General features: G+C 37.3%; 1 protein-coding gene across 2 annotated transcripts; it reads left to right on the top strand.

Annotated features, from left to right (window-relative positions):
* Positions 1 to 288: 288 nt before the first annotated feature.
* On the top strand, positions 289 to 8,093 carry pdk2a (pyruvate dehydrogenase kinase 2a). 2 transcript variants are annotated; one of them, XM_029456330.1, is made up of 11 exons: positions 289 to 475; positions 1,164 to 1,305; positions 1,778 to 1,849; positions 2,270 to 2,454; positions 3,488 to 3,577; positions 3,697 to 3,774; positions 4,200 to 4,279; positions 4,380 to 4,478; positions 6,022 to 6,132; positions 6,469 to 6,582; positions 6,761 to 8,093. In XM_029456330.1, the coding sequence occupies exons 1-11, from the start codon at positions 358 to 360 to the stop codon at positions 6,902 to 6,904; spliced, it is 1,233 nt and encodes a 410-aa protein (XP_029312190.1). In that variant the 5' UTR covers positions 289 to 357; the 3' UTR covers positions 6,905 to 8,093. The 2 variants fall into 2 exon arrangements, with proteins under 2 accessions (XP_029312190.1, XP_029312191.1); XM_029456331.1 differs by lacking the exons at positions 6,469 to 6,582; positions 6,761 to 8,093 and adding an exon at positions 6,303 to 6,462.
* The last annotated feature ends 4,245 nt before the right edge of the window (positions 8,094 to 12,338 follow it).

Consider the following 12,338-nt stretch of genomic DNA (forward strand, 5'->3'; position numbering starts at 1 on the left):
AACAAATAATAAAGCAAAGTACAGCCAACTTTCCCTACCTGAGTAAATGTACTTAGTATAATTCCACCACTCAGTTTCTCAGTATCTGTATTCTCACAGGAACATTATTTTGTCATTTGTTATTATTTGTTTGTTATTATTAATGATAAGCTGCCTAACCCCGCCCCCAACGCTTCCTATTGGACAGTCTGGAACGTAAATGAAACACCTCGCCATCCTATTGGCTGGAGTTCGGTACTTTTCCGCGGTTGCCTCCCCCTGTTTGTTATAAAGCTCCGCGCCGCTCAGCTTGCTAACCTAGCATTGGTCGTTGTGGTCACTTTATAGCTACAAGACTCTGGCTCTTCCACAGCAATAATGAAGTTCGTTAGGTTTATAATGAAAAACGCCGCCTTGGCCAGTGTGCCCAAACACATCGAACATTTCTCTAAATTTTCTCCTTCACCGCTCTCCATGAAGCAATTTCTCGATTTCGGTGAGTATTGATCCACGTTCAGATGGGGGGCATTTGGGATATAACTAACGAGGGAGCTATGGAAAGGGACTGGTCGAGCTGTGCAACCTGACCAGAAAGCAATGCATGTTTGTAAAATGACTGCTCTGTCGCAGCACGGTGCCCATAGTGCAGAATGTTGCATGAGATCTGTGGCAAGTCCTGTTAGGGCCCTGTGGAGGATGCATTGAACTACTCCTGCTAATAATAAGTAATAATGAATATTTTTTAAAGTCTTCCAGCAGTGTGCAAATAAACTATCATGAAAATTGTGCAGAGGAATTCAGTATAACATAATAATAAACATTATTATTTAGGCTGGAGCTAATAGTTATTTTCATTATCTATTAATTGTTTTCAATTAGTCATAATGTAATAATAGCAATATATTATGCAGCTAATAACCACTTTCACTATTGATTCATTTTCAGATTTTTCCTAAAGTACATAATATTAATGAATTCCTAGAATATCAGAATACTGTGAAAATTGGCAAACAAAAAACACAAATATATTGAATTTATTATCATACGAGTAAAAAAAAAGAAGCAGAAAATATTAGCTGGAAAGTGATTTTTTGGCAATTTAGCTTAATCAACAAATGTGCTGCCATTCAACTAATCCAAAAATCACTTCAGCTGTAATAATTATTTTCTCTGTGTTGATTCAGGTTCCATCAACGCCTGTGAGAAGACATCCTTTGTCTTTTTGAGGCAGGAGCTCCCTGTAAGACTTTCAAACATTATGAAGGAAATCAACCTGTTGCCTGACAAGCTGCTCACAACCCAATCTGTGCAAATAGTGCAGAGCTGGTAAGTCAAAACCAGGAAAACATCTGTTATGATTCAAGTTATGTAATGTCTCAACTGTGATTACGACATTATTCCAAAACAAAAGAACTAAATGAGTCAACCTCTTCTCTAAAACTATGTTTGGTAGCAGATTTCCCCCTGACTAGTGAGACGTTTACAGTCACTGCTGTTGACTTGTTTATGTCCATGTAGTAGGACGGTTGGCCAAGTTGAACTCCTTCCAAGTCTGTACAGAGGACAGATTCTCAGCTCTGAACTTTACCCCAGTTTCTCGTCACATGTCACGTGCCATTGTTTTCAGGACCTGCCCTCTTTTTCCTTTTGTGAGTTAAGGGCAAAACAGCCATGCCTTTTCAAACCTTGAACTTTCACTAATAAAGTTCCAGCAGACTCACTCAACTGTTTTACTCAACATTTTACAACATATGTTTATGTGTGTGAAAAAACTTATTTCTAATAATTTTTTTGTCAGGTACATCCAGAGTTTAATCGAGATCCTTGACTTTCTTGACAAGAGTCCTGATGACTACAAAGTCCTGGGAGAGTAAGTTCCTAATTTTCCTTAACAATCTCACTTTTGTTCTTGAATAGATCGGCAACTCTGATTGTCTGCTGATTATTTAATATAAGTATTAAATCATTAAAGTATTTCTTCCTGTAAAAATGCTGTTTTCATTCTCTTAAGTATGGAGATTTCCTGCTTTTCTCTGTTTTATATCATATTAAAGTGAATATCTTTGGGTTTTGGTCTGACAAAACAAGACATTTTAAGACATCATCTTGATCTTTAAGAAACTCGGGACTTTTTCCACTATTTTCTGACTTTTTTTTAGACCAATCGATTAATCAGATGTATCTATAACACACTCCCTCACTCTTATGTTTAAATAAAGCCTGAAGCAATTTGGAAAAGGAAGATGTAACTGATGTTTCCCACACTTCTCTTTTTATCTTTCCCCCACAGGTTTGTTGACACCCTAGTAACCATCAGAAACAGGCACAACGATGTAGTGCCGACTATGGCACAGGGTATCATAGAATACAAAGAGGCTTTCCCCCATGATGCAACAACCAACCAGAATATCCAATACTTTCTGGACCGCTTCTACATGAGCCGCATCTCTATTCGCATGCTCATCAACCAGCACAGTGAGTAATCTTTCACATTTCCCTGGATTTTCCACATGTAAGCAACACAGCTAGTTTAGTGTTTGTACCTTCAGGCACATTTGAACACTGTATGAAAAACATCTTCCACAGATTTGCAAACTAGATTACACATAGAGCCTTAATCTGATTTGGCCAAAAGTAGTTTTTATTCCAACATTGTGTCTGAAATGAATATATGGATATATATATATATATATATATATATATATATATATATATATATATATATATATATATATATACCAGGCTGTGTTACATTATTATAATACTCACTGTGCTCGCTGTCACTTGCTTGACACCCAGAGGGAAAAATAAGTCTCTACTCTGAAATAATCTTTCAAAACATGTCATCTCACAAACTTTATTGCCACGTCAATTAAATATTTTCTTGTGAGATGTTTTTGTTTGCCTGGGGAGCAGTTAAAGCGGAGTCAGGCTTCACGTCATGAAGTTTATACTGAAACATGCAGCATGCACTACAAAATTATTAACAAATGGAATTTATTTATTTCTCCTTCTTTAATCAGTTACTAATTTAGTTTAGATAGATGTCTTGTTCTCATGTAAAGGTTTCCATGTGGCACATTCGAAAAGTAGAAAAAACGTTTTGATATTCTTCACTGTAACATATTAAAAGAAGTATAATGTTGGTATCAGTAACAACACTTGTGTCATATTGGCAACATTTCAGTTGATAACTAGTCCAAATGTTTCCTTAACTTAACTTAGCTTGATGGTTCAATAATTACAGATCAGAGTCCAGTTTATTAGCAAGTAGGTTTTCACATACAATTTGCTTTAGTGTATTGATGCATAGACAATAAATATAAATATAGAATAGAAAAAATTACAAAAACAAAAAATATATATAACATAAAAAGTAAAATAGTATTTCAAAGTACATCAAAAGGTAGGAACACATATTCTATGGGATGTACAAATGTTCACAGTATTAAGAATGTAAAGAATACAACACACTTTGTGCTTTCTGTCCTTCTTAACTTCTCTGCAGCTCTTGTTTTTGACGGTACCCTCAACCCTGTCCACCCAAACACCATTGGGTGCATTGATCCTCACTGTGAAGTCGGAGATGTAGTCCAGGGTGAATATGCATATGCAATATGCATGACTGTTTTTCGTAGTGGAAAACACAAAAAATATTCCATTTGTTTTGTTTTCTAAGCAGAATTTCTGATGTTATTCTCTCCTTTGTTTGGACAGATGCCTTCCACAGTGCCAAGATGCTGTGTGAGCAGTACTACCTCCGCTCCCCAGATCTGATACTACAAGAGATGTGCAGTAAGCTTACATTCATTTAATCTGGCAGGTTAAGTACAAACCCAGTTTTACTCTTGATTCCGAGACCTTAAAGGGCAAAAGTCCTTGTTGTTGTTCAAGAGATTTAAAGAAAGAACAAATGGAGCCAAGTCCTCTGTGTGTACACACAGACTGAGTGTTTGTACGTGAATTAACATTCAGCCAGATGGACCTGAGAGGCCTCTAATTATAGCATTGAAGCTCAAGTAAAGGCTAACCGAGCCCGGCTGACTGCATCAGACAATATTGACACACGGAACCATTCCTCTCCATCCTCTCCAACCATAGACAACAGAGTTTAGCAGAATAATTGCCACTGATAGAAAACATCCACGAGTGGTGGGGATAATGCATTTTAAATGAAGTGTAATGAGTTAAGGGACATTTTGTTTGTTTGTTTTGCGCAGGCAACAAGAAGAAGAACCAGCCGATGAGCATCGAATACGTGCCCTCTCACCTCTATCACATGCTGTTTGAGCTCTTTAAGGTGCGACACATCCTATGGTTTTGAATGATATCACAATGAAAAGTAAATATGAAAAATACTTTAAGATGACTTTTATTATGTTATATTTTCCATTTTGTAGAATGCTATGAGGGCCACCATTGAGACCCATGACCACAGCAACAACCTTCCACCCATTCAAGTCATGGTGTCTCTTGGGGAGGAGGACATGTCAATCAAGGTGGGGTTGCAAATTATAGTACTGCTTGAATTGGACAAATGTTGTTATTTTTGGAAATAATTGCAAAGATGGACTTAAGTCTTGACAATTTGTACAGAAAACTGTCTTTTTGGTGTGGACTTTGATTTAGCATGTTCTGCCTGTGCTTGTGCAGGTGACTCCAAGGAGTTTCCTCACATAATGTTCACATACTTACAGATAGCAGGTGGATTAGAGCTTTATAACTGTCTGTGGGTGTGTTGTTATGTTTGTAAACTCTGTGTGAACAAGCACGAGTGTAGTGACGCATCTAAAGATGAAACGCTCTCACTTACTTAATCTGCTACACTGATGTTATCGCACGAGTTGAAATCAGTTTAATATTAATGAAGTAATTAATTAAACAGCCCTGTTGAACACAACAGGTTGTATACCTATGCTTTCAAAGCTAAGACAACCACCTATTTTGTTATTGTCACCCACATCCTTCTCTAAACCTGTTATGTAACAATTTCATCCTCAATTAAGCACAGTGCCTACCGGTAAGCAAAGCTACTAAGCTCTGATAAGATTAACTACATGGGCGATCATAACCCTTTTCTTAATACCCATGTTGTTACTAGTGAGTCACAACAAGCAGTCAAGGGTGTACATAATCTTTTTATATCACCAATGGATCCCATTTCTGTGAGTAATGTGAAAGGTGACTAACCTACAGATAATCACCAGACTTTGCAGTTACCCATAACTCAACCTGTTTTAATATCTTTCAGTTCATTGTTTTGGTTTTACTTCCCACAACTCTCAAAAACATTCCAGCAGCAGCAGGCTAGCTGTTGTTAGCAGAAAAAAGCTACCTGCTCGGGTAACAAACGCACACAGTTGGCTACTAGCTGGTGAACATAGTCGAGCATTTAGCAGCTAACGAGCTATTTAGTTAGTGGAGCCCAAATCAGATCTAATAGGAGAAGGAATGTTGAACTGAGAAATCTTAAAGAATAATGGCTATCAATCACATTTATCTTGACTTATAAATACTGACAAAAAAAACAAAGATATTCACTTTAATATGATATAAAACAGAAAAAAGCAGGAAATCGCCACATTTGAAAGGCTGAAAACTGCTTTTCCTGCCATTTTCGCGTGTAAATCAATTTAATGATTAATCGATGACCAAAACTGTTATTTTTGCAGATGTGCTTTTGAATTGATGTTACACACATTGCTTTTCTGAAGAGTTAAGATGACAGCGATAAAGCTTGCATTGACTTAGTTTGCAGTCTCTTTTCAACGCACCTGCTAATGTGTTCCTATTCAATATTATATCTTTTATCCGAATCAACTCCTCTACAAGTTGACCTTTTGCACATTTACCATGACGATATGTGCAGTAAACAAAGAGCAGGCCACTTAGCTTCTAACGTTAAGTTGAGGCCATGTTACTCGTCTGCTGGCATCATCCTCTATCTTTTATGTATGGCTCAGGTGGCACTGTTCAAGGACCTCATGTCTCTCTCCTTTCCCTGCGCTGTCTCACACACTCTGTATCTCTCCCTGTCTGCAGGTGAGCGACAAGGGTGGCGGAGTCCCCTTTCGCAGGATGGAGAACCTTTTCAGCTACATGTACTCCACTGCTCCTACTCCACAGATAGGAGAGCGCACACGGCCTCCACTGGTAAGTAGAGATCCAGGAGGTGGGGCGCAGGCGTTTTATTAATCAACTCAATGTCCTACTCCTGCATATATTGAAAAACAAATATAGGTTTTTATGTTTACAGCCATATAGCCTACACGCATCAAAACGCAAATTTAGCCTTTTATTTAGTCTCTCTTTCCTATTTAAAGATTGAAATCCTGGCATCATCTTTTTCCTCCTAAAAATGAGTGACCTACAAAGCAAACTTGACAACGGAGCTGTTTGTTCCATGATGATCGAAGGATGCTGCTGCTTGCAGTGTGACGGAGAACAAAGCCTTCCTAAATCCTTGATCCCCCCTCCCTCTCTTTGCAGGCTGGCTTCGGCTACGGTCTGCCCATCTCTCGTCTCTACGCCAAGTACTTCCAGGGGGACCTGCAGCTCTACTCCATGGAGGGCCACGGCACAGAAGCTGTCATCTACTTGAAGGTGAGCCAGACGTGGTGATCATGCATGAAACTGTGACACGAAGCATAGTTTGAAAGTCTGCAGCACAGTGAAAACTGCCCTGTGGCATGTTTTTGTCAAACACACCAAACTCTGCAGACCTGTGGAGCCAGGTACGACAGGTCATTTGTAATTACATGTTGTCTTCCTGTCCCTCCAGGCGCTGTCCACAGACTCCATTGAAAGGCTGCCGGTGTACAATAAAACTGCTCTGAAGAACTACAAAGTGAGCCAAGAGGCCGATGACTGGTGCATACCCAGTAAAGAGCCTCTAGATATGAGCATCTATAAGGTTCCCAAGTGAAAATGTCCTTCAAGCTTACATACCATGAAGCCTTCAGAATTTCTGTCTTCATATTCCCAGGTCGTCATCTGTCAAGGCAGATGTCGGCACCTAACATTTTCGTACTGAGAGGATTCTCTCCAGACTAAAGCAGACAGCCCTCTTATCGTTAGCTTTAGCAGTAGTATGTTCATGTTGCTTTCAGTCCCTGCACTCCTTTTTGAGTTCTTCATAGGAAAGTTGAAAATGGTGCATCGTGAGTCAAAGGCAGCACCTGAAATGGTATAGGTGTGGTGTTGCGACTGAAAACAGAAGGGATAGGAGTGGAACGATGTAAAGGAGTCTTTTAAATATTCCAGTTTAAGACGCCACACATGCAGTTATGTCATTAAAGCAGATGTTAGAGGAGCAACAAAGAGAGGTATTCAGTTAAACAACCTGTTGTTGAACTATTGGAAGAGATCAACCAGATTCTGTAGGAAATTTCACGCAAGCCTTATAGTAGCAACTTCACCCAAGGGCTCATTTCATTGAAATACTTGAAGCATCTAAAATAATACTCATGTTGCACCGTGTTAACTTTTTAAAGTACTGTTATGCTGTTGAGTCTGTAGATTTGAACAAATGTAAATTGAGTGTTTATTGTGCTTTCTGCATGGATATTTCTCTCGAGCTTTTGATATTTCAGCCTTTTTAAAGATCACAGTGTTCACGTTGACTGATAAGATACAGGGTTATCTTAACACCAGTTTTCTGGGCAGGGCTGAATGTAATCCACTCTCCTCTGTGCATTAATTTGCAATAATTAGTATTACATGAAGTGCAGAACTATAGGGCCCCAGTTCTCTCTGATATACCAGCTTTGACAGAGGATTTGCCATGCTTTGTGTTTGGAGGTTTAATGCTTTTCGCTGAGTTCAATAGAGGCTAGTGTTATGAAACCCCAGGAGGCAGTGCAAGTCATGTTTGAGCTCTACCAATCTGTGCTCCAATAACACAAGGCCAGTCTCAGATTGTTTATTACACTGTGCCATATGAGGAAGAAATGTCCTGGGTCCATATGTGTTGTAAATGCAGTTTTCTTTTGTATTAAATTTATCTTATTCATACAATAAGTTAAAGTTATTTTTATAGCTACACTTTTTGTGAAATGATTGTACATAGTGTGAATAAATACAAATAATAATACAAATAAAAACTTCAGAATTGCTTCTCTTGTGTTATGTTGTCCTGCATACTGTGTGTGAACGTAGACTACAGTTTATTAGGTGTGCACAAGTGATTTATTATATCAATCAGTGGAGGATCCCTGTGCTGTTGACTTTTCTTGCAGCTATGTGAAAAGGGAGAAAGTGTGGTGTAGGGCTGTGTATTAGCAAGAATCTGGCTATACAATACGTGTCATGATACCTAGGTTACAATTCAATGTATCTAGCTGTAAGCAAAGCGATATATTGAATTTGTTTTAATCAAATTTTAGTCAAACTCATCGTATAAAGTACACACTGCTATATGCAGAACAAAAAAGAAAGTTTACTTTTGTATGGTATCAGAACAGTAAGGAGTATGTATGAGTCCCTGTAACGTCCAACATCAGTCTGAATTAAAATGTGCCTATATCAGTAAAAAATAAAAAAGAATACTAGTGCTTGCAGGATTCTTAAGGTAAACAATTTAAGTATTAGGGTTGTAACGGTATATCCTGGTTGTCAAACCGTGTACATTTGCTTACGGTATTGAAAAATAAGTGAGTGTGCCTGAGTTAAAGGTACAGACAGGAGCACCTACAGTTATATACATTATAAAAAGCTCTCAGCTGATGATTTCATTTAGCAGTTAATTTAAGATGCTATAGTTCGGCTAACATGTCAATTAACATGTTTAAGTAATATAACTGCTATTTTTTTTAATAGGTTTATAATTCTGCATATTATTATAATGTTATTCTTATCCTTTAAGGGTAATTGTAACTAATAATAATAATAATAATAATAATAATAATAATAATAATAATAATAATAATAGTAATAACAATAGTTTAGTACCGTATACCGTTAAACTGATATCTTCTGAGACGGTTATGAAAATCTCATACCATTACAACCCTAATATATATATATATATATACACGCGCAGACTGTATATATATTCTTAAATATGAATTAAATATGGATAGTGTTTTTGAGAATCAAAATATAATATTGCAATACTATATATCGATATTTTCTTTCACCCCGAGTGTGCAGACTTTTGACGTCAGTCACTGGATCTGTTCTGAAGCTGGTGATGAGATCAGGTTCTTTACTGCTGCAGCCATTCCAGCAGCAGACCGTCGGGCACAAAAAAAGAATCTTACTGCGTACATGACGGCAGACGGATTTATGTCTGTAAAAGTTTCCACATCGCATGTTTTCCACTGCCCGTGGGTACAAAGAGTGACAAGGTGGATCATACTTCTAAACTTGACTTGTTTTGGCCCAGAGCCAAATAAGACAGAGGTCATCATGGGGAAACAGACAGGTTGTTTTCCATCAGGGGCATGTGTGTGTGTGTGTGTGTGTGTGTGTGTGTGTGTGTGTGTGTGTGTGTGTTAATTAAAAAGTTCTCAAAAATTAGACCAAGCTGTATTATTTGTATCTCTTAAACCCAGTGCCCCTTACCTTTTTTAAATTGGACAATTATATATATATTATTAACAAGAAGTTTTGACTAAAGCATACAGCTGATAATACACATCTTTCTCTGAAGATGCCCTTCTGATTTTGTTTATGAATGAAATATCCTGCATGTGGCAGATGTCAAGTGAGGCTAATTTTACAGTCAGTCTCATGTTTGTACTGCCAACAGGCCAACAGCAGCTGATCTAAATACAGCCAATGATCCAGGATGTTTACCTACAGGCCACCACAGTTACTGTACATCAAGGAGTGGAAAGAATCTGACGATGTCCTTCTCCTTATCTCGTACAAACACAAGTGTTCATAAACTCTCCATAGAAACAGGAACAACTGCAAGTGCATTACAGGGACAAGAACATCGTGTCCAATCTCTGCATGTTAGTGTGTAAGCTACTGTAGTTCTTACAAAAATATACTTTCTACATTTTCAAATTCAAAGGAATGTTCGAGTCACGTCAATCAGATATGTATATAACATAATACAGGCATAGGCATAGCCTACTTGTACGCCAGCATGTACCACAGGGTAGAAATATGTTTTAGTAGCGCAACCTTTAAAAAAAATTACATTTATAACATTATTATAAAGAAATTATGATAATATAAAAGGTAATAAGTCAGCGAATTGAAATTCCATTGTTAGCAAGCGCACAGAGAAGTTGACACGTGTTAGCTCAAAGAAATGGAACGATTCAAATAGTTAAATAAAAGTAATAATTAGCATTAAATTGTTACATAGTTAGCTAAACATAATGGAAAATGGCTAAAATATAGCTAAAAGTAATAGATAAACAGTTGAAATAGTTAGCTAACAGTAATGAATAGTTAGCTAACAGTAATGCATAGTTAGCTAAAAGTAATGAATAGTTAGCTCAAAGTAATGAATAGTTAGCTCAAAGTAATGAATAGTTAGCTAAAAGTAATGGATAAACTTCAGAAATACTTAGCTAAATACATAAACGGTTGAAGTAGCTGAAATCATTGCAATGCTATAGAGTGCTGCAGAGATGACGTAGTTTTGTAGGCCAACCTGGAAGTTAGCATCGTACTGGTTCCCTCGACAAAAAGCTCATTGAATTTTTTCATTGGATTTTGGATATTTGCAGAAAATAAACTCTGTGGCAAACAAAAGTATGTTTGGCCTGGTGCCCTTGTTACTGATACCGAGCATCGCAACATTGCCAAAACAGTAGCTGCCAACAGATGCCAAGTATTTTCATGAAGAGGTGGTTAAGAGTTTGGTAGTTAGAGTTTCTCTGGTTGCTTCATCATTGGAGTGATTTTCGTGAATAACTTGTGCTGCCAGTGTCTGAATTGAAGCACATGTTGCAGTTTTCCTCCACTCCAATTTCTATCCGCTCCACGCTGAAGCACTGAAGAAAATATCATACTTTCTTTTCAAGTAAAGAAAACTACCGATCATTTTAATGATGGGGTAATGGTGGTCAAGTTGGTTTGCAGTTACCTTCAATTGGTCTCTTTGGCAGAAACAACCACTTTTTGGGTGGACTAATGAGCAAAATGTGCTGTAGGCCTACATGAGGTGTTTGGGTGCATTTGAGGGAAAAGAAAGGAGGAAAATGGCTCTTAGTTTCAAAGATATGCATGAGTTGCATCCCTCACATGAATGGTTTTCACACTTCTTCCCTCCTGTGCACAGTTTGTAAGTAACTGTACTGACAAAAGAACAACTTTTACCAATCCATGCTGACCATACAGACTGAAAAACTGCCAACGGCGTATTAATTTCATGTCTACATTTGCAACCAGTCTGTGAAAAGTAACACCTAAACTTAGTGGGAAAGATGCTGTTAAACTAAAGTCTGTAAATTCCACTTTGTTTGTGCTTTTACTATGTCACCTACTGATGAGTATATAAGTTTGTTTTCAGATAGTGGTTGAGTTTCTCATGATGGTGACATAAAGAAGAGTAAATTTGAACATTTCCTTTGTGTGATATTTACACTTATATTCGTATATTGTAGTATCTTTGGCAGATCTCCAGTATTTTAAAGGCGTATTGAATATTTAATATGATTTATCATGTTAATAATGTATTATTCTTTCAGCACTTCATGGCCTCTTCTCATTACAGTAAAAATATATAAATTCTCTGCTGAAATAATTCATGCCCAGTAATTGTATTTTATTTATTTTTATCATCAGGCATCTGTATAAAAATGATACATTCCTCCCAAAAAAATGCAGATAATACAGTTATTTCATGTGATTTTACAATGAGTAGGTTAAAGCATTTTTACATAACTATTGTGCAACTGTGTTTTTCTCCCCAGATGGTTGTCTTAGCTGTGGCTGTGTTTGTAACATTGTCATCTTGCGCAGTTGGCTGCTCGGGGAGCACAAATTCTGTGAGCACGAGCTGCTTTGTTCACAGGCTAGAAGGCAGATGGAACTTAAAATTCATACATTATGCAACAAAAGTTTCTGCTTTTTCCCAGATGTTATTTAGCACAGACATAACTGTGCTGAGCTTCTGTCACAATGAAAATATATAAAGAGAATAGAACATTACATTATATTAAAGCCAATTGTCTACAAAATCTTTTGACAGACTCGAGCTTTGTTTCACACGTAGTTCCATTTTCTTTTTTCACAGACTCAGCTGAAGCTTTGGAGCATGGAAAATCAACCTATGGCTGTGCAACTAGCGTCTGTGTTGAAGGTGATATGATATATCTGTCATCAGTTTAATAAGTTATTAGTCAAATCTGCAGAAATGTAATCATTTATTTTGATAATCAGGTAATTGTTTCAGG

Source organism: Cottoperca gobio, chromosome 19 (genome assembly GCF_900634415.1).
Source record: "Cottoperca gobio chromosome 19, fCotGob3.1, whole genome shotgun sequence".
Classification (NCBI taxonomy): Eukaryota; Metazoa; Chordata; class Actinopteri; order Perciformes; family Bovichtidae; genus Cottoperca; species Cottoperca gobio.

Bases quoted from the DNA above. Each gene is read 5' to 3' on its own strand.
- pdk2a (XM_029456330.1), top strand. From the start codon at position 358: ATGAAGTTCGTTAGGTTTATAATGAAAAACGCCGCCTTGGCCAGTGTG. The intron at 2,455-3,487 runs GTGAGTAATCTT...ACTTCTCTGCAG, and splicing joins CATGCTCATCAACCAGCACA to CTCTTGTTTTTGACGGTACC. The intron at 3,578-3,696 runs GTGAATATGCAT...TTGTTTGGACAG, and splicing joins AGTCGGAGATGTAGTCCAGG to ATGCCTTCCACAGTGCCAAG.